The 19,014-nt window shown below is 54.1% G+C and overlaps 2 protein-coding genes across 4 annotated transcripts; both read left to right on the plus strand.

Moving 5' to 3' along the window:
• Positions 1-109: 109 nt before the first annotated feature.
• Positions 110-3,486, plus strand: PSORS1C2 (psoriasis susceptibility 1 candidate 2). Of its 3 annotated transcripts, none has more exons than XM_088795892.1 (4): positions 110-1,884; positions 1,984-2,083; positions 2,711-2,803; positions 2,960-3,486. In XM_088795892.1, the coding sequence occupies exons 1-4, from the start codon at positions 1,804-1,806 to the stop codon at positions 3,061-3,063; spliced, it is 378 nt and encodes a 125-aa protein (XP_088652018.1). In that variant the 5' UTR covers positions 110-1,803; the 3' UTR covers positions 3,064-3,486. The 3 variants fall into 3 exon arrangements, with proteins under 3 accessions (XP_088652018.1, XP_088652019.1, XP_019572959.3); XM_088795893.1 differs by having other exon boundaries at positions 2,963-3,486; XM_019717400.3 differs by having other exon boundaries at positions 2,711-3,486.
• Positions 3,487-14,118: 10,632 nt separating this feature from the next.
• On the plus strand, positions 14,119-19,014 carry CDSN (corneodesmosin). The gene is made up of 2 exons (XM_019717349.3): positions 14,119-14,645; positions 16,615-19,014. Exons 1-2 carry the CDS (start codon positions 14,561-14,563, stop codon positions 18,234-18,236), a joined length of 1,707 nt encoding a protein of 568 aa, XP_019572908.3. The 5' UTR covers positions 14,119-14,560; the 3' UTR covers positions 18,237-19,014.

The raw sequence follows: 19,014 nt of genomic DNA on the forward strand, positions 1-19,014 counted from the left end.
AAGGACTTCTCCCTGCAGTTGCCTCTCGGGAAATGTGAGGTGGTCCCATCTTCCTCTAGATGGCATCTTTTTCAAAAACCCTTTCTTAGGCTGCTTGGGAAGGTTTTTGAGAAGCTCCAGGTTTTCTTTATTCTCTACTTTTGTTTTAAAACTCTTTCCGTCTGGAAGATGACCAGTGCCAAGAGTGAGGAAGATGAAACATTCACTCCCTCAACAGGAATCTCAGCCAGCTGGTGCCCTAACTCTTGATGGGTGGGTCCTTGCTCCTGGGCACTTACATTCTAGGGGGAGGACACAACGGACAGACGAGCATTTCACACAAGTGCTATGAAGAGAAAGTAAACGTCAGTGGTCAGTGAAGTGATAGAAACTGACTGGGCCGGGGTGGCATCAGGTGAGGGGACAGGAAAAGCTTCTTTGAGGAGGGGACGTTGTGTTGAGACCTGAGGAGTGGGGAGCCGGTGGGCGCGGCCAGTGGGAGTGTCTGCAGCAGGCGGGCAAGCGCAGAGCCCAGAGCCCAGGAGGGAGAGAGAGGGAGAGTGCTGCAGGGAGAGGCTGGACAGGACACGCTGAGTTGGTAGAAAGCCCTCGGAGAACTTTTTAAACTGGGAAGTAGCCACACAATTCGATTTACATTTTTTAAAAAGACTTTATTGGGGAAGGGGAACAGGACTTTATTGGGGAACAGTGTGTACTTCCAGGACTTTTTTCCAAGTCAAGTTGTTGTCCTTTCTGTCTTAGTTGTGGAGGGCGCAGCTCAACTCCAGGTCCAGTTGCCGTTGCTAGTTGCTAGTTGCTAGTTGCAGGGGGCACAGCCCACCATCCCTTGTGGAAGTCGAGGAATCGAACCGGTTTGAGAGCCCACTGGCCCATGTGGGAATCAAACCAGTAGCCTTGGGAGTTAGGAGCACGGAGCTCTAACTGCCTGAGCCACCAGGCCGGGCCCCAATTTACGTTTTTTAAGAGGCCTGGTTGTGGGTGTGGGGAAGGATGGAGAGGCCAATTAGGAAGGTGTGGGGGAGGCTGGGAAAGGGAGCTCCCGCATGGCGCGTGGACTGGTTTGGCTTTGCGCTGAGCCACAGAGGTGTCCCTTACTGCTGCGGAGAGACCACGTGGGGAACAACTTGCAGAGAAAGTGGATTCTGTTTTGAACATTATTTCTGAGGCTCATTAGACCTGCAGGCAGAGGAGTCCTTCCTGAGGGGAAGTTCTAGCAGGATCCCTGAGAGACTTAGGCAAGACTTAAACTAAGACCCAAAGGAAGTGGGTAGAGAGTTGGAGCCAAGGACCAGGGGAGGGGGCCAGAGGGGCAGGAGGAGATTCCAGAGGGAGGATGAGTCTGGGATGATCGGGAGCTGAGGCAGCCTCTTCCTGGGCCTCTGGGCCATGACTGATGGAATCCGGTGTGAGGTGGGGAGAAAGAATCAGGATGCCTCATTTCCTTCCTCACATGCAGCCAGCCTGGGTGGTTGTCACTGCTCAGAGGCCCCCTGTGTGCCTGAAGAAGGCATATGCTGGACAGCAGCCCGCTTGGTTCCTGAAGCAAGTGGAAGTTCTGAGTCCCGAGGGGGAGGGCTCAAAGGGACCGACGGCCCCTGTGCCCCCACCCCACTGCCCTGCCACGGCCCTGTAATTACGCTGCTTCCCATGCCTGGTGCTCCCATTCCTCGGCTTCAGTGGCTTCGAGGAATGAAAGCTGGAAGTCTGTGTGGTTATGGAGATGACAGGTGGCGCTGATTGCTGCAGGCTGTGTGTGAGGACGTGAGGACAAGGGTGGGGTGACCACGGTCCAGGTCCTCGGTGATGCCAATGCCGTGTTGGCTGGGTCCTGAGCTGAGGGATGCCGACCTCAGAGGTTACACATCAGCCGGGCCTTCCAAACGGGTATGACCAGTTAGGTTCTGATTCGTTTTGTCACTGGGCTGGCCCCACCCCAGAGATTCGCCTCCTCCTCTCCCATATAAAGCCTCTTGGGCTCCCCAGGCATCCCGACAGCCCACCCCTGGCTTTGGGGACCAGGAGACAGCCATGATGCTCAGCTGGAAGCTACTGGGGGTCCTGGTCCTTGGCCTGTACACCGGAGGTGAGCTGGGGACAGAGGCCAGGAGTACAATTTTGGGTGACGGGGAATGGGCAAGGTGAGAGGAGGGTGCCCACTAAGAAGGAAGGGGTGAACTGGATACATAGGAGGAGGAGCTGGCGATTCGTGTGAGGGGAAGAGCTAAGGGGGTGCAGGGGGTGTGGGAGCTGCGTGTAGTGCAGACTAAGTGATTGCTGCTTGGGGTGGGGACCAATGTGGCGCTTCAGACCAGAATTCAGATGTGTGGAGCTGAGGGCTGCTAAGGAGGGTGGAGGTCATTGTAGAGGTGGCGGCTGGGTGCCACATGGGACCAAGGTGTAGACCATTTGGGGGCTGCAGACCAGCATTGGGGCCATGCCAATGGGCTGTTCCCAACCAGAGTTGGATGGAGCTTATTTGGGGGGGGGGGGTCCTTTCAGTTTAAAGATCAAGTTAATGGTTCAAGACTGTTTTCATGTCATTTTAAGATTGCCTCAGTATTTTGCAAATATGTAGGGAGCTCTTTGAGAGTTACTTCTGAGCTCTGTTTGCGGGGTCAGCTCAGGCTTTGGTCCGTCCCTGGGTCTGTGGCTGGGTTGGGGCTGGATCTGGCCCTCACCACCTCTTACCGTTCTTCTTCCTCCTCTATAGGCATCTCAGGCAGTGGAGACCACCCCTCTCCCCCACCCACAGAGACTGGAGAGGACGGCTCCCCAACACTGCCTCAGGGTGCCCCAATCCCTGGTAAGCCTTGGCCAGGGGCACCCCCTCTCTTTGAGGATCCTCCCCCTCCAGGCCCCAGTCGTCCCTGGAGAGACCTGCCTGGATCTGGAGTCTGGCCTCCTGAGCCTCCTAGAACTGACCCTCCTCAACCTCCCCTGCCTGACGACCCCTGGCCAGCAGGACCCCAGCCTCCAGAAAACCCCTGGCCGCCTGCGCCTGAGGTGGACCATCCGCCCCAGGACGAGCCGTTCCTTGATCCGCCCAGGGAAGAGTACAGATAACCGCATCTCCAGAGGCACCCTGGGCCTCCAGGCAGAGTGCACCCACGCCCTCGTCTACCTTCTGATTTCCCTCGAATTCTTCCCAATTTAGCCTAACTCCTTGGTTCCCTCCCTCATTCCCTCAATTGTATTCTGCACTCTGAATGTGTCACTCGCAATGTTTTTCTATCCCCTCCTGAGATCCATACTTAGCCCACACATTTCCTGCTCTATTTTTCTCTGACGCCTTAGCGTACACCCCTCCCTGGAGCGCAGCCCTCTCCCCAGTACCTGCCTCCCGCTTCCTCTTCCCCACCCTGGAGCTCCTGGGCTCGGCTGGCCGCTCTGTGTTTTCTGCTGCCCCCTGGTGGCCGACGGCTGGGAACGATCAGGAGACTGATGGTGCTTCCATGAATTGGAAAAATAAAAACCATGTTTTCTTAATTTTGAATCTAGGCTCCTTCTTTGCCAGTGATTTGGTCTTTGAATATGCAGATGGCCTCCTCAGCCACGCGCCTACGGAGATCTGGAAGTAATTTGAGTTCCTGGCTTGCCCATATGCATCAGGATTGGGAGCTCGGCGGAAGGGGGTTTGGAAATGTAACTCTTAGAGTTACAAGGACATTCAGACCCACATTTCTTACATCCTGGGACCCCTATTTGAAGAATTCTGATTCTTTAATAGCGTATAGTTTGCAAAGTCCTGGCGAAACATGAAAACGTTCCAGGGGCATGTGCGCAGGAACAAGTTTTAAGGGGATCAGTTTTCACAAATATATACGCCCCTTCCAAAAATGAATCTGCCCGAGAACCGTGTTGTCCTTTCCACCTGATTCCAGTAACAAGCCACCCATCTCCCACGAAACAGGAGCTGGACTAGTCAGGGGAGGCTTCCAGGAGGAGGATGCAGCCAGACGCGTGGCTGAAGGACCAGCTAGGAAGGGGCAGACCCGGGCTTCACACGACCGCATGGGCGCAGAGGCTGCAGGGAGGTGGGGGCAACCCCTTCCTGACCCCCCCCACTCACGTGTGCTCCAGCCTCCGCTGGCCTCGGCTCTCCTGTGTGCTGTGCCCAGCTGCCTGCGAGTCCTTCCTCCCCCCAAACAGTCAGTGACCTTTCTCCATGCGCCGCTCCCCACCCCTACCCTGTGCCCCAGCGTCTGGATGCAGCTGTGCCTGAAACTATGATTTATTCCTGGCTGTCCTCGCCTCCTAGACCCCATGCTCTTGGAGGCAGAGACTGTTCTGCACATTTCTTCTCAGACCCTTTCACCATTTTGGTGCCAGTGTGCTGTCACTCACCGCAGCTCACCTATGTTGGCTGCCAGGACTTTGCCAGGTGCTGGAAGCATCTGGAAATGTGTCTCCCCTACACTCCTCCCGACGCCCCCCCAACCCAGGCCTAACTGGACTGACAAATATGGGGCTACCCCATTCCTCTGAGCCCAGGCTGCGCTCCATGAGACTTTGCTTGGCCTACGCCTCCTTTCCAGGTCCAGGTCCCCCCTCCCCTTCCCTCCTCCCCACCCGCATCACTTTTTAATAATCCCTTTTATTTGAATCTTTGTCTCAAGATCTGCTTCTAATGAATCCAACCTAAGACACAAAGTACAGTTCGCGACAAACCATTGCAGCCACTTTTTACTGCGATGTGCTGTCGGGCCACCGTTGTCAAATGCCCTACAGATTAAGTTCTCACTTAATTCGCACAATAACCCTATTGTTATCACTGTTTTGGAGAAAAGAGAAACAGAGGCGAGAGAGGTAGTCCTGCAAGGTCACACAGGGGACAAATGGCAAAACTGAGGTTTGAATTAAAGTCTGTCGTATGTCAATGTCTCTGATTTTAACCACTACATTTTTCTATCTCTTTGTTCATCTGTGTAACACTTGACATTAAATATAGCTCCTGGCTTTCATGGACACTTAATACATATGTTAGTCAGGATTCTCCAGAAAAACAGGACCAATAGAATAAAATAATGGAGATTTATTATAGGAATTGGCTCTCAACATTGTAGAGCCTGAGGCAGTCTCATAACCTGCCTTCTACAAACTGGAGACCCAGGGAAACCAATGCAGTAATTCAGTCTGAGCCTGAAGGCCTCAGAATCGGGAGGGGACCGTTTAGGTCCCAGGCCAAGTGGAAAGGCCAGGAGTGCGGAAGGTGATGTCCCAGCTCAGAGGGCAAATTCGTCCTTCCTCCACCGTCTTGTTCTATTCAGTCCTCACAGAGTGGATGCTGCCTGTTCACTTGTGGAGGGTGGATCTTCTCTACTCAGTCTACCTAATCTCTTTGAGAAACACCCTCACAGATACACCCATAAATACTGTTTAACCAGCTCTCTGGGTATCCCTTCGCCCAGTCAAATTGACAAAGAAAATTAACTATCAAATAATGTGATTAATGGCTGAATTCATTAATGAATGGTGAGTTTGGGCAACAGAGAGTAGATTGAAATGATTAGAGTTGAAGGGTTTATAAACTGCAGAAGACAGAGATGTTGTTGGATGGGTAGGTTGGGGAGAAGTTAGGGAAGATATGGGTGCTGGGCTCGAGCAAATATCTGAAAATCTTTCTCCTCTGATAGAACTGTGTCCAACTGTGGGAAGGAGCACATACACCTCTGTGTATACTGTGGCAGGGAGGTGTGGGTGGAAGGGAGCCACATAACAAACGTGAATTTTTATGAGTTTATTTGAGCCAAACATGGCATATGCCAGGGAACAAGATCTCAAGTGCTCCTGAGAATAGCAGTTTGCAGTTTCTTTTTAAGGAGGGAACTTAAGGAAGATTAAATGAAGGAGGGATAAAGCAAGGCAGGACTGGATTACAGGATAGTTAAGATTATGCTCTCTTGAGGGTGGTTACGCCTCTGAGGGGTATTATTTCTGGCATTTCAAAGGTGTGTTCACCTAGCTGCATAGAGCTGGCTTATAAACCTTTCACTAAAGAAGGTACAGGCCTGGGGCACGACTACCCACCGCGACCTGCCAGTTAGGAATTTATGATTTATTACAGCACCCCTTTTTTGTCCACAAAGGGAAGAAAGAATTCTGTACCCCCTCAAACTGACCCACAGCAAGCTCCCAAGTTTGTTGTACATGGAAAGGAGAAAAGGAGAGAGAACGTGAGAGAAAGGAACTGAGATCCTGATGTGTCCCAGGAAAGGAGTTGGGGCTCTTACTGTTTTACTTAATTTCCACAATATTATGTTGGTTTTCATGTCTTTCTCCCCTTGTAAAGTATGCGCTTCTTGAAGGCAGGACTGTGCTTTGTCTGTCTCTGTATCCCTTACTTCTCTCCTAGTTCCTGGCCCAGAAGCTGTTCAATAAAGCGAATTACTAGCTCCATTTCCCAGATGAGGGAACTACTGCTAAGAGAGGTGTTACCTGTCCAAGACATAACACAGTGCCAAAGTCAAGAGTGGGTGCAGGACTGCTGGTTCCAAACCAATTCTTCCTAGTTTGACACAACAGATGGGTGAGTGGGAGAGAGAAGGGGGAGGCGTGAGGTCATTGGAGATTTTAATACCTATTAATAGGCAGCAGATTGGAACCCAAACGAGCTGTGTTTATTAGCTGAAGAGGATACTGAGTGGGACTGGATGGTATGGAGTGTTAGCACAGGGGAACCCATTGTACCACTTATGCACTCAGATTGGATGATTCTTTCCCATCTACCTCGGCTGACCTCACTGAGGAGTGCCTGCGGTGCGGACACTGTGACATCTTATGTCAACACGGAGTCATAGATTAAATAATAGAAGAGGATCACAGACTTAAATAACAATAGCTCAGTACCGGGGACATGTCAGACAGTCAAATGCTTGGCCAATGAAAGAAAATAACTTAGACTGAGTACCATGGTATAATCTAATTATGGAAGCTGAGTTACCTTGAGAAAGCATCGGGGACAGCCCTCAGCCTTTGGGTGGGCGAATAATGTCTTTGGACCCGGTGGAAGAGATGGTTGTCTGCTCTTTGTTCATCCGTTTGCCCAAGCGACAATCATTTATTAAGCATCTACTGTGTGGGGTGCTGGGCATGATGACAGTCCCTGGAAGGAGTTTCAGTCCTCCCTGCCCTCAGGGAGCTCTGTGCCTAGGGAGGAAACAAACATGTAAATCATGGCAATAACGTGTGCTAAAAGTTTAATTAGAGAGGGGCACACCCAGAGGTAAGAGCCAAGGAGGGAAGTCTAACTCCTCTGCCAATCGCACATTTCAAATTCATTTGACCAAAGTCTTGCTTTGGTATAAACCTAACCTCTCTTACTGTACATTTTCTCCCTTTATCCTTTAATTAAGTGCCCTCCAGGTGCCTGGCACTGGCTCAAAAGCTTGTTGAATTAAACCAAATCGGCCTCCTGAGGTGTTTTCCTCCTAATATCCTCAAACTGTATCGCCACTTAGCTCTCCCTTTTGCAGCGTAATCTCAACACCTGTGCTGGGGACAGACAGGATAGCGTAGTGGTGAGAGCATAAGACTGATCTGAGTCTGTCCCTATTCTGCCATCCGCTTCTGTGTGACCTTGGGCTGTCACTTTAGGGGATTTCTTTCATCATCTCTAAATTCCCATTCAATGCCAAGAGCCTAAATTCCTCGTGTGTTCCATGCTCTACCACCAGAGGGCGGCCTAGAGACTCCTCCAAGAGCTTGCTGTCCTTGCCGTTGGCCTCTAAATCACCACTCCCCCCGCCGCCTTCCAGCCCCACCAATACCCTTTAGTCGCCAGCGTGACCCCTCTAAGGTGAGTCAGGCACCGGAGGTGAGGTGAGACAGGGCCCTCGGGAAAATTCGGGCACAGACTGCTTGGCCAACTGGTCCACACATTCATTATTTATTCTTTCCTCCATTGGTAATTGCGTTCTTTCCATGAGCCACGCCATGTGCCGAGCTGTGGATACAGCACTGCGTCACAGAGAGGAGGGCCCCTCTCTTGGGGCTTACCTCCAAGTAGAGGAAGCGATGACAAACACACGCATACAGGCTGTGTGTAATAGAATGCCATGTCCTGATGAGTGCTGTGAAGGAAATAAGGCAGAGGGAGGAAATAGTGATGGTCCCTGTGTGGGGTGGGGTGTAATTTTAAATAGGAAAGGCTGGGAGGGCCTCTGAGATAACAGGCAACAAGAACTGAATGAAGTGAGGGAGTGAGCCAGGCCCTGGGAATATCCAGGAAGGAGAGGAAACCACCAGGTTGGTGTAGGGTATAGCACAGGGCTTCAGGATTCCAGCAAAGCCCACACTGGGAAGGCATAGTCTTAACCTCCTGAACTGGTGTCTGCAGCAGCAAAGGACGGATAATAACTTGTGCCTCCTAGGACCACTGAGAGACTCCAGATAGGTCCCGCACTTGCAGATGTGTGAGGAGCTGATGGTGACACACTGACAAGGAGTTAGTGTCCCTCTCTGGTTCTAGTCCTGGGGTCCAAGAGAACAGAGTTGGGCATGGGAAGCCAGCCTCTCCAATAGGGTTCTGTTTTCTGGTCGCCTCTGTGTGCAGGTGCTGGGGACTCACTGGGGGATAGAAGATGCTCCCTGCAGGTGAGGAGCTGTCAGCCAGAGGGTTTAGACAGGCCAGAAGGAGAGGACATGGCCCACACTGATCCCCTCCCCAGAAGCTCTGAGGGCCACACCCGACTCAGGAAGCCCTCCTGGCAGGTCCTCCCAGCCTCTCCCAGAAGCACATTCACACCGTCCCTCTCACCCTCTCCTGCTCGGTCCTCTGGACTGATGAAGAAGCCAGGTGCCTCATTCTGGGTGAGGTGACCAGTAGCAATAAAAAGCACTAATAGTCCCATGGTAAGAATGACTGATAGGTGAGCATAATGAGCAGACAATGAGCGCGGGTTTTCCTGGCACTCAGGCCACAGAACAGAGCTGAGGAAAAATATTATTGTTTCTCTGAGAGCTAATCACAGCCTCTGTGTTCACGTCCTCACAAGACAAGAGGGCTGGTGGCCAAATCAGATGTGAGTTAAACAGAGCAATGAAGTCTTAGGCCCAGGGAGCGTGAGCGTGACAATCACTCAGCTGACTCTGCTGCTCGCAGGGAAGGAGAGTGGGGAGGAGGGGGGAGGAGGGGGCAGAGCCCCCACCTCCCAAATTCTTCCTCTTTAGGATTCACTGCCTGAAGATGCCCCAGGCTCTGACCCCAGTCCTCTGAACCATCTTCACTCCCATGTCCCAGCCCAGTGCCCTGGGTCCTTTGGAGGGTGCCAGCGGAGCTGCTAAGAGGGTGAGGACAGGGCATAGGATGAGCGAAAATGGAAGCTGACCGCCAAGTTCCAGGAGGTCAGTCCTAGAGGAGACTGATGCACCTGGGATGCGAGTGGAAAACGAGGAAGGGCAGAGCTGAGTGTACACTACACTATCAAATATGTTTTGAGGGAGGGGCACGGAGGTAGACAGCTCCCTGGAGCAGTGATTCTCAGCTAGGGCAACACATTGTGCTGGGTGGGACTCTCTCGTAGAGTCACCCCAGACCCTTAGCATACTTAGCACTGTCTTACCCCACCCCCTGCACCAGGGGACATCCCAGGACTTCCTCTTCATGGCCACGTGGGCTCTGCTACTTGTTAATGGAGGTGTGCTGCGTCCCTCAGAGAAAAGAGATCATTTTGTGGAGAGAAGAGTGGCTCATGGGAGACAGTCACCCAGGAGCCATGAGGGCGGGACAGACAGCCCCACGAGAGAGCACGGGTGAGTGGCTCTGTGTCAGAGCCAAGTTCATGCCCTGCTGCTCCCGCCCAGCTAGACCAAGTGCTCCTGGAGGCCAGGACTTGGCCATCCGTGTATCTCACCCTGCACCTACAGTGGGCTTTGCACCAAGTAGATGAGGGACGGAGGGTGTGGAAACCAGAGAGGAAGATGTCTTCCACAATAAGGTAGACAGGGGAACGGTGGCCTGGACACATCCATTCCACGTGCCTCCCATGACTAAGTGCCTGGAATTCAGTAACAGCCATATACTTTGCCCACTGTCATGAACCCCCCCAGTCCAGGGCCAATGGTTTCTGTTGAGGCCACATGGGGGCTGCACAGATAATGTGCTACAGAATCTATTTGAGAAGAGAGAGGGCAAAGAAGTCGGGCCAGGCAAAATGTGGATTCTGCCCTTGATCGTCTACACAGGGAAGAAACCACAGAGGCAGGCAGAGAGAGAAACTGAAACGGGTGAGTTCCGCCAGTCACATGGGCACGCCTGGGCTAACGAGGGTCCACCTAGCACGAACTGGTGGGAACTCCCACATACACACGTGTCCTCTCCTTCTGTGTTCTTGGTCACAGGAGGGACCAGATGGAGAGTGCAGATGTTACAGGCCACCCATCCCCACTACAGGACAAATAGCTTAGAGGCAGACCCTCCTGGGAGTGGGCCAGGAGCGTCAGCTTCCTATATGAGGGAGAAAACGGTGATTGCAGAAGAGACGGGTCAGCACAGGCAGCGGGAGTGTGATGGAGGAGGAGGAGGGGGAAATGCCTTCACCAGCTCAGAGCAGGGAGAGGTGCAGCGGAGGGAGGAGCCCACAGGTCCTGAGGCTCACGGCCTCTCCACCGCTCCCCACCACAGCATAAGCTCCTCTTTCAGGCTTTTTCTCTTCCTGTTTTCATCACTCCTTTTTTTTCTCTCTCAAGCCTAAATCTTAGGTTTACCAAGGACGCCTATATGGAACACTTGTTCTAGAACTGCTGTGTTGACTTGTAGGCCTGTGGACGAAATGCAGAGGAGAAAAGCTTGAGTGGGAGGGACAACATGCACTGTTGACTTGCTCACTTAGGACTTCTTAACTTTCGAGACTTGGATGACACACGAGATTTTGCACACATTATTACAAGGTTTGAGGAAGCTCTGAAGTCAGTCTGTGGACCCCTGCCGTTAATTTATGGCACAGTGTCAGCTGAGGAGAGGAAGGGGACCTACATGGGCTTTGGAGTCCAGCAGGCTTGGGTTTGAGTCCTTTCCAAACTCTTTTGCTTGTTACGAGCTGGTTTGGGCAAATAATTTAAATTTAGCTTTCTCATCTATGAAATGGGGGAGAAAAAACACCCTACAGGGCTATTGTAAGGGTTAAACCCCAGAGCACATTTGGAGAACCTGGGAAGATACTGGCCCACAGTCAGCAATCAGGAAATGGTGCTTCTCTCGCCCCAAGCATCTCTCCACTGCTCCCAACTCAGAACCCTCAGTTCCCTGCCCCCCCCCCCCCCCCCCCCGCGTGTTCTCCGTTTCCCCTCTCGCCATGTAGGCGTTGCAGAACCCATACAGTACTGGTCCAAGCAGCCTTTCTGTTCCTCCACCCACTGTCCTCTGCTATGTGCTTCCCACACCAACCCAAACCAGCCACTCCTCCTAAATGTGCCCTAGGTGCAGCCCGGCCCTGAGTCTCAGCTGCCTGCTCCCTGCTCTTCTCTTCATTCCTCAAGGCCCAGGGAGCGTCCTGCCACCTCTGGGAAGCCAGGTGCCTGCCCCCTTTCTCCACACCAGCTTTTTCCATGTGCTTTGTGCTCCCAGCTGGATGGCAGCTCCTTGAGGGACAATTCGTTTCCTTCCTTGTTGCAACTTCCAAAGCAGGACTGTGTACAATGAGCCAGTGCCAGGTGCTGGACACAGCACAGAGCCACCCCCACCCCCCTGCCCCCATGGCCTGGAGGGGATGCGACCTGCTTTCTTCCTAAATAAGGGCAAGGACCCTGAGCTCTTGCCTATGGAAGGCCCATGCTTCACGTTTGGTTTTCTCTGGTGGGTGGGTGGGGGTGCCCTGGGCCACCCACATTCTCTCACCCAGTCCATCCATTGGCTGAGTACTCGCTGGCAGGATTAGGGGTGCTGTCACTGGGGAAAGCAGCAGACAACCCCCATCCCCCACCCAGCACCACTGTGGGCACTGGCTGACTGGTGAGCAGTCAGAAGGTGGCCTGGCCTGAGCGGCACTCAGCCAGTGTCCCTTCCCTGCCCTCCTGGGCCCCATTAGCTTCACATTTGTGCTGCCTGAGCTGAGAGAGGGTTAACAGTGAGCAGCAGGAACACAGCAGAGTACCACACTTGGAGCAGGTGGTAGGATGGAGGGGAAGAGGACAGGAAGGTGGCAGTCGAGGGAGGAATGCGGCTGCACACCGGCTGCGTGGGTGGCTGGGGATCTGGCTAGAGGCCCAGAGAGACTGTGCCTCCACCGGCACTGGCTGTCCTGGCCAAGGTCTGACGGCACTGGGAGGACGGGAGGAAGAAAACATGACAAACGTTACCACCTGTTTGTGCTCGAAAGGAACACCTTGCAGGCCCCACCGTTCCTCCCCATCTCGCCACCCACAAGGCTCCTTGCACCTCTCTTCTCTCGGCTGCTCCCCTCCCTGCTTCCAGAGCCCCCTCCCGCCTCCGCTTCACCTGTAGAAGAACCAGTAGGGCCTGAGAGGCTAGGGAAGGAACAGACGTGGGCAGGAGAGGCACCGAGGAAGCAACGTCACTTTCAATACCACCCTATGTGCACAGGGCCGCGACTGCTGCCCTGCAAGGAGTGGGGGTTGGGGGGCACAGGAGATTTGGCTAGGTGAGCTGGGCTGGAGCCTGTGGACAGACAGCCTGGGGCTGTGGGGTGAGCCCATCCTGTTTGCTTCCCCCCGCCCTTTCCGGGGAGGACACAGACAGGACAATGCCTGAGCCAGGAGGGCTGCGCCTTGTCCCATTTAGTTTTTCTGATAATTTCCCATTTTATATTCACACAAATCCGCAAGGCAGGCATGATTTCAAATATCCCCATTTAACAGATGAGAACATTGATGGTCAGAAAAGTTTGCGGAGTTGCCCAAAGCTGGGAGGTCCGCTGGGACTTGAGCCAGGTCGTCCTGATTCTAAAGCCAGTGTGCCCCCCACCCCCTCACACACTGCATCAACCCTTGTCAGGGGATACTGTCCTATTACCTCGTCTCGTCCTAGCTCCCATGGCCACTCTTCCTTCCCGCTTCCATTTTGGGAGCTGGCAGAAAGTCAAGGGCTAGACTAGATGGTAACCACTAGTTGCAAGGGCTATCTATATTTGAATTAAGTAAAATAAAAAATTCACTTCCTCTGGTTGGTAATAGTAGCCCTATTCCAAATGCTCAGGAGCCGCGTGTGGCTAGTGGCTGTTAGCACAAACAGGACATTTCTATCATCGCATAAAGTCCCGTGGGCAGCTCAGGGCTGCGTGAGAGGCCGGCAGGAGACAGGGAATGGAGAGACCAGGCAAGAGCTCCAGGGGGGCCTTTGTGAGGAGATGGGGAGCGTGGAAATGAGAGCCTGGGTGAGGGCAGCAGGGCGAGGTCTGGGTGGGCGTGGGGGAGCAGGAGAGAGCAGCTTGACCTGACTCCCAGGCGCCTCCCTCTGACACTGATACTCTTACTCTCGGCAATACTAGTGAGCAATTAGTTGGCTGGGGTAGGGCCAGGGCCAAAGCAGGAGGGAGGGTATGCGATGGAGTAGGAACCGCCCCCTCTTAGAGACAGATACCCGGCTCTGGTCCTCCAGCCCTGCCTGTGACCCATGAGGGACCCCAGATTCTGTGGGCCCTCCTTCCCCTCCCCACACACGAGCCGCTGCTTCCTGGTTGCTCATTCAGGCCCAGGAGCCAGCTGATGGGCGCAGGCCACCACCTTCCCAATTAGCCCTGTTACGCGCTGGCTCACCCACTAGAGTCAGGGTCAGCAGCGAGGGGGAGCGGCTGTGAGTGGCCTGTGAGTGGCCTGTGAGTAACCGAGGCCCAGCTATGACAGGGGTCCCCAGCCCAGGCCTCTCCCCAGGCTGAGGCCCTGGTACCCAGCACCCCCCATGTTGTCCCCAGAGGCCCCCAGAAGGGAGAGGTCAAGTGGCTGGGCTTTGGAGGCAGATTCCTAATTTCTGAGAGGAAAAGGCTCACTCACTGATGGAACACTTGATAGGAGTGTGGCAGGCATGGCATTTGTGACCACGGGGCACTGGGGCAGGGTGCAGACCCTCATATCTGGGGGAAAGGATGGATCTGAAAGGCAGCGGCAGACCCCGCGGCAGCGGATGGGAACCTGGTGGGGTAACCAGGCGGTGGGGGAGGGGCCAGGGCAGGTTGCCAGTGCGGCGGGCAAAGTTGAAATGCCCAGGTCTGTCTGCGAGCGGAGGGGGGATGGGGAGTTGGACAGGCCAACACAGGGAAGGTAGGAGGGTAAAGGAGCCATGTGACGGCCCATGGTGAGAGTGGCTGCCCCACAGTGGGCAGCTGCCATCAGGGCAGAGGGCCTGGTTCCAGGTTAGGCAATGAGGAGCCGGGCAGGACAATCAGGGCACGTGGCCACGGTCCCCGCACTGCAGCCACCTCTGCCGCTGAGTAGGCAGATGCCCTGACTGATTACTTCAGCTCCTCCCGGCCACGCCAACTTCCCCCAGGCACCTGCCCGCCGCCTCTCCTCCCCTCCCCAGTGACTACTGCCCAGAGAATGTCCAGCCCTGCCATAAAGGCCCAGGCATCCACCCGCTGCTCTCAGTCAGAAGGCCACACAGTCCACGATGGGCTCCTCGCAGGCACCCCGGAGGGGGCGTGTGGGAGGGCGAGGGATGATGGCACTGCTGCTGGCTGGTCTCCTCCTGCCAGGTAGGAGGCTGGTGGCCCTGGGAGGACGGACGGAGGACGGGAGTGGGGAGAGGAGGGATGCGGACACCAGTTCAGGGAAGGCTGGAGGGATCGGGTGCTGGAGGGCTGCGTGCTGCAGACTCCAGGAGAGGACCCAGAAGGGGGAGGGCGGGCTCTGGAGTCTGATGCTGGAGAGTGGGGGCTGCTTCTCACTGCCTTGTTACTTCAACTTTCAGAGCCTCAGTTTCTGAAACTCTAAAATGGGGTTAATGACAACACCTAGCTTCAGTCTGTCTGTGTCTCAAGTTAAATAATGTATGACAGTGCTTTGAAAATTCTAGAGGGTTGTATAAAAGTTGGTTGTTATTATTAGAATTCTAGAAGATGAAGACTGGATATTTAATAGCCATAATAACTACTACCATTTATTGAGCCCTTTTCCTGTACCAGACACTGTTCTGGCACTTTAAATACATCAGCACTTTGGTCATTAGCGGAGCTGTGAAAGGTTTGTTATCCCAGCCTGCACATGAGGACACTGAGGCCCAGAGAGGGCAGGAAACTGACTAAGAGCACAAACCAGAAAGCAGCAAAGCTGGATCCAAACCCCAGGCTGGGCTACTCGTGGTGACCTTGCCCATGACCCCGTGTGTGGGAGCAGAGGAGAGCAGAAGGCAGAATGATTAGTGCCGCGGGAAGAGTTGGGATTTGGTGTGGAGGGGGCCACAGAGAACTTATTTTGAGGAGAGAACGGGGCATCACAGATTGTGGAGACCTGGTTATTGGTGGGGGGATTTGAGGAGGAGTGGCAGTAATAAATCATAATGTTTAGTGCTTTATGTTTTTTAAAAGCCCCTGCCACATAGATTATCACATTTAGTGCTCACAGTAACGCCGTGAGGATGGAGGACAGATTTGGCCTCTCCGAATGTATAAACTAAAGCTCAGAGAGGTTTCCTAACTTGTAGTATGCGGCTTTGTCCATGCCACTTAGGACCAGAAAGGGTTCAGGGGGGCAGCAGGGGAGGGATGGGGGTAGGTAAGCCTGGGGTTAGGAGCAAAGGGTCAGTCAAGGAAACAGGTGATTCTATGTCTGCGAGGGAGATACAGACAGGAGCCACCTGGAGGTGGGGGGGGGGAAGATGGGAGTGGGGAGAGCGGAGCAGTGAGCAGACAGGTGCTCACATAATGGCTGGGTGGAGAGAGAGAGGGAAGCTGATGGTGGTCGGGAGCCTTGCAGGAGGGTTTCTCCTGGTGCTGCTGGGCTGGGCCAGGAGAGAAGGGTGGCTCAGGGTGCGGTGTCCTGTCACTCTGTACCAGCAGGTTCTGAAGCAACAGTGTGTGCCCCCACATCCTGGCCCCCACCCAGCTTTCCTGCATGGGATAGGAACAGATTTCCACCCTTCACCCAAGCCTGGCCTCTCACGAGGAAGCTGGTGACCGAATCATAGTCCTCAAGTGCCCCGCCCTCTACTTCAGTCCCTTTGCCACCGACTTTGTATGTTCTCAGTGTCTCTTTTGCTATTTGTCCTTCCTTTCTCAGTCGCCTATTGTTTTGTCTTGTGTCTCTGTCTGTTTGGTCCCATGGCCTGGCCCGGCGTTTCTTCCCTGGAGATCTACTCCCCACCTCTCAGAGTCCCAGTCTCCTCTCCTTGCTTCTGTCGCTGGGGCTATTCTTGTAGACCGTTTGTTCTGCTTGTCTCCTCCCTCTTGGCTTCCTTCCAGGCCTCCCACTGTGGGGTCTCAATGTCTTTTCTGGTAGATATTTGGCCCCCTTTCCTATCCCCTTTCTCAGAACAACGAAACTGCCCTTAGTCTGCCATCTCCTTTTCCTTTAGAGACAACAGCCAGTTTCCCTCCCTTTCCCACCCCAGACTTTCCCTGGGCTCCTCTTGGGAGAAATCAGAGTGGCAGGTGACTGACATGGGCCTGAAAGGTAAGGGAGAAAGCCGGCCTCTGGGCCCTTACTAACCACGACTTTCCTCCCCAGGGACCTTGGCTAAGAGCATCGGGACCTTCTCAGATCCCTGTAAGGACCCCACACGTATCACCTCTCCCAATGACCCCTGTCTCATTGGGAAGAGTGACTCCAGTAGCTTCAGTAGCCACAGTGGCTCCAGCAGTTCCAGCAGTTACATTTCCAGTTCCAGTGGCTCCAGCGGTGGCTCCAGCGGTGGCTCCAGCGGTGGCTCTAGTGGTGGCTCCAGCAGTGGCTCCAGCAGTGGTCCTAGTGGTTCCAGTGGCTCCAGCGGTGGCTCTAGTGGTGGCTCCAGCAGTGGCTCCAGCAGTGGTCCTAGTGGTTCCAGTGGCTCCAGCAGTGGCTCCAGTGGTAGTTCCAGCAGTGGCTCCAGCAGCTCCAGTGTCGCCCAGGGTGGCTCTTCAGGACCGTTGCTATTTAAGCCAGGGACAGGGTATTCCCAGAGCAGCCTCTCCTCTGGGTCTGGCTCCAGTCTGCACGGTGCCTCCAGCTCCTCCCAGTGGGGCAGCAGCAGCTCCCACTCAGGGACCGGCTCAGCTCTACCAACCAATGATGGTTCCTCCCGCTTGGTAATAAGCTCTTCTCAGTCTGGAGGAGGCTCAAGCTCTTCTGTCTCCCAAACTTCTTGGATGTCCGGCAGTGGGGGCCAAAGGGTCAACTCTAACTCACACCCCTGTAGTTCAGACGTCCCTGACTCTCCCTGCAGCGGGGGGCCTATTGTCTCACACTCTGGCTCCTACATCTCCAGCTCCCACTCTGTGTCAGGGGGTCAAAGGCCAGTGGTGGTCGTGGTGGAGCAGCACGGCTCTGGTGGCCCCGGAGTGTTTCAAGGTGCCCCCTGTAGCAATGGTGGCCCTCCAGGCAAGCCCTGTCCCCCCATTACCTCTGTGGACAAATCCTACGGCAGCTATGAGGTTGTGGGTGGCTCTTCTAACAGTTATCTGGCCCCAGGCATGACCTACAGTGGGGGCAAAATCTATCCTGTGGGATACTTCACCAAAGATAACCCTGTCAAAGGCTCTCCAGGGGTCCCCTCCTTTGCAGCTGGGCCCCCCATCTCTGAGGGCAAATACTTTTCCAGTAACCCTATCATCCCCAGCCACAGCTCTTCCAGTTCCAATATCTACCAGTCAGGAGCTTCCTCGGCCATCGTGTTCCAGCCAGTGGGCTCTGGTGGGGTCCAGCCCTGTGGAGTTGGCTCCACAGGCCCTAAGGGGCCTTGCTCCCTCTCCGGTTCTGGAGTCCAGAGCAGTTCTAGTGTTTCCAGCAGTTCTGGTTCATCCTACCATCCCTGTGGCAGTGTTTCCCAGGGGCCCTGCTCCTCACCAGGCACTGGCTCTTTCAGTGGCAGCTCCAGTTCCCAATCCACTGGCAAAATCATCCTTCAGCCCTGTGGCAGCAAGTCCAGCCCTTCTGGTCACCCGTGCATTTCTGTTTCCTCCTCGACATTGAGTGGAGGTCTCGATGGCTCTCCCCAACCAGATCCCTCCGCTGGTGCCAAGCCCTGTGGCAGCTCTGGAAAGATGCCCTGCCGCTCCATCCGGGACATCCTGGCCCGAGTGAAGCCTCTGGGGCCCCAGCTAGCTGACCCTGAAGTTTTCTTACCCCAAGGAGAGTTACTTGACAGTCCATAAGTCTGCTTTTGCAATACACATGTGCGAGCACACACACACACACACACACACACACACACGCACACACACACACCATTTCCTAGTTAGAAGTCCAGGGGCTCAGGCTTGGGGTTGGTCCAACTTCCCTCCTACTCCCAGAAGACCTGTGTGCTTCCTCCACTGCCCAGTGTGGCAGGCTCTCCCTTGGCACGTCTTCTTTGGCCATCTCCCCAAATTGTGGACTACAAAGACCTTTCCTCATTCTCTCCTGCTGCTTAGGTTCCCATTCTATTGCAGCACCTCCCTGCCAGATTCCCTAAAATTTCCTCTGCCATTTCTTTGAGATAGTACAGTCCATTGGCTAACCCTGTCCATTCAGATTCTTGACTGGGAAACCCCTGAAATGTCCCAGAGTAACTCTGATACTTGGGCAAGTCATCCTCTTCTTTTTCCTGTTGACAAATAAAGAACAGTCTAAACCATTATCTGAAAACAATGACCACGTTTCACTGACCTCTCTGCCATCTGGTCAACCAACATGATCTGCTGCTGGGTTCTCACACGCCCTATTCCACTCCCCCCCTCCATTATAGAGCTCACCACACCCTCTGTGAGTTCCCAACACTCCTCCTTGCCTGCCAAGGTCTCCATCTTAGTCCCCCTTCCTGGATGCCATTTCCCTCAATGCTCAGATGCTTCCCTGTGTAAGGGAGATACCAGGGCATCTGTGGAGACTGGAGCAGGCTCCATGCTCTCTCTAGATCCTGGACAGATGTCTCAATAAACTGTGTGAACTAGA

This window comes from Rhinolophus sinicus, chromosome 2 (genome assembly GCF_057876585.1).
Source record: "Rhinolophus sinicus isolate RSI-liver-muscle chromosome 2, RSI-T2T, whole genome shotgun sequence".
In the NCBI taxonomy this organism is placed as follows: Eukaryota; Metazoa; Chordata; class Mammalia; order Chiroptera; family Rhinolophidae; genus Rhinolophus; species Rhinolophus sinicus.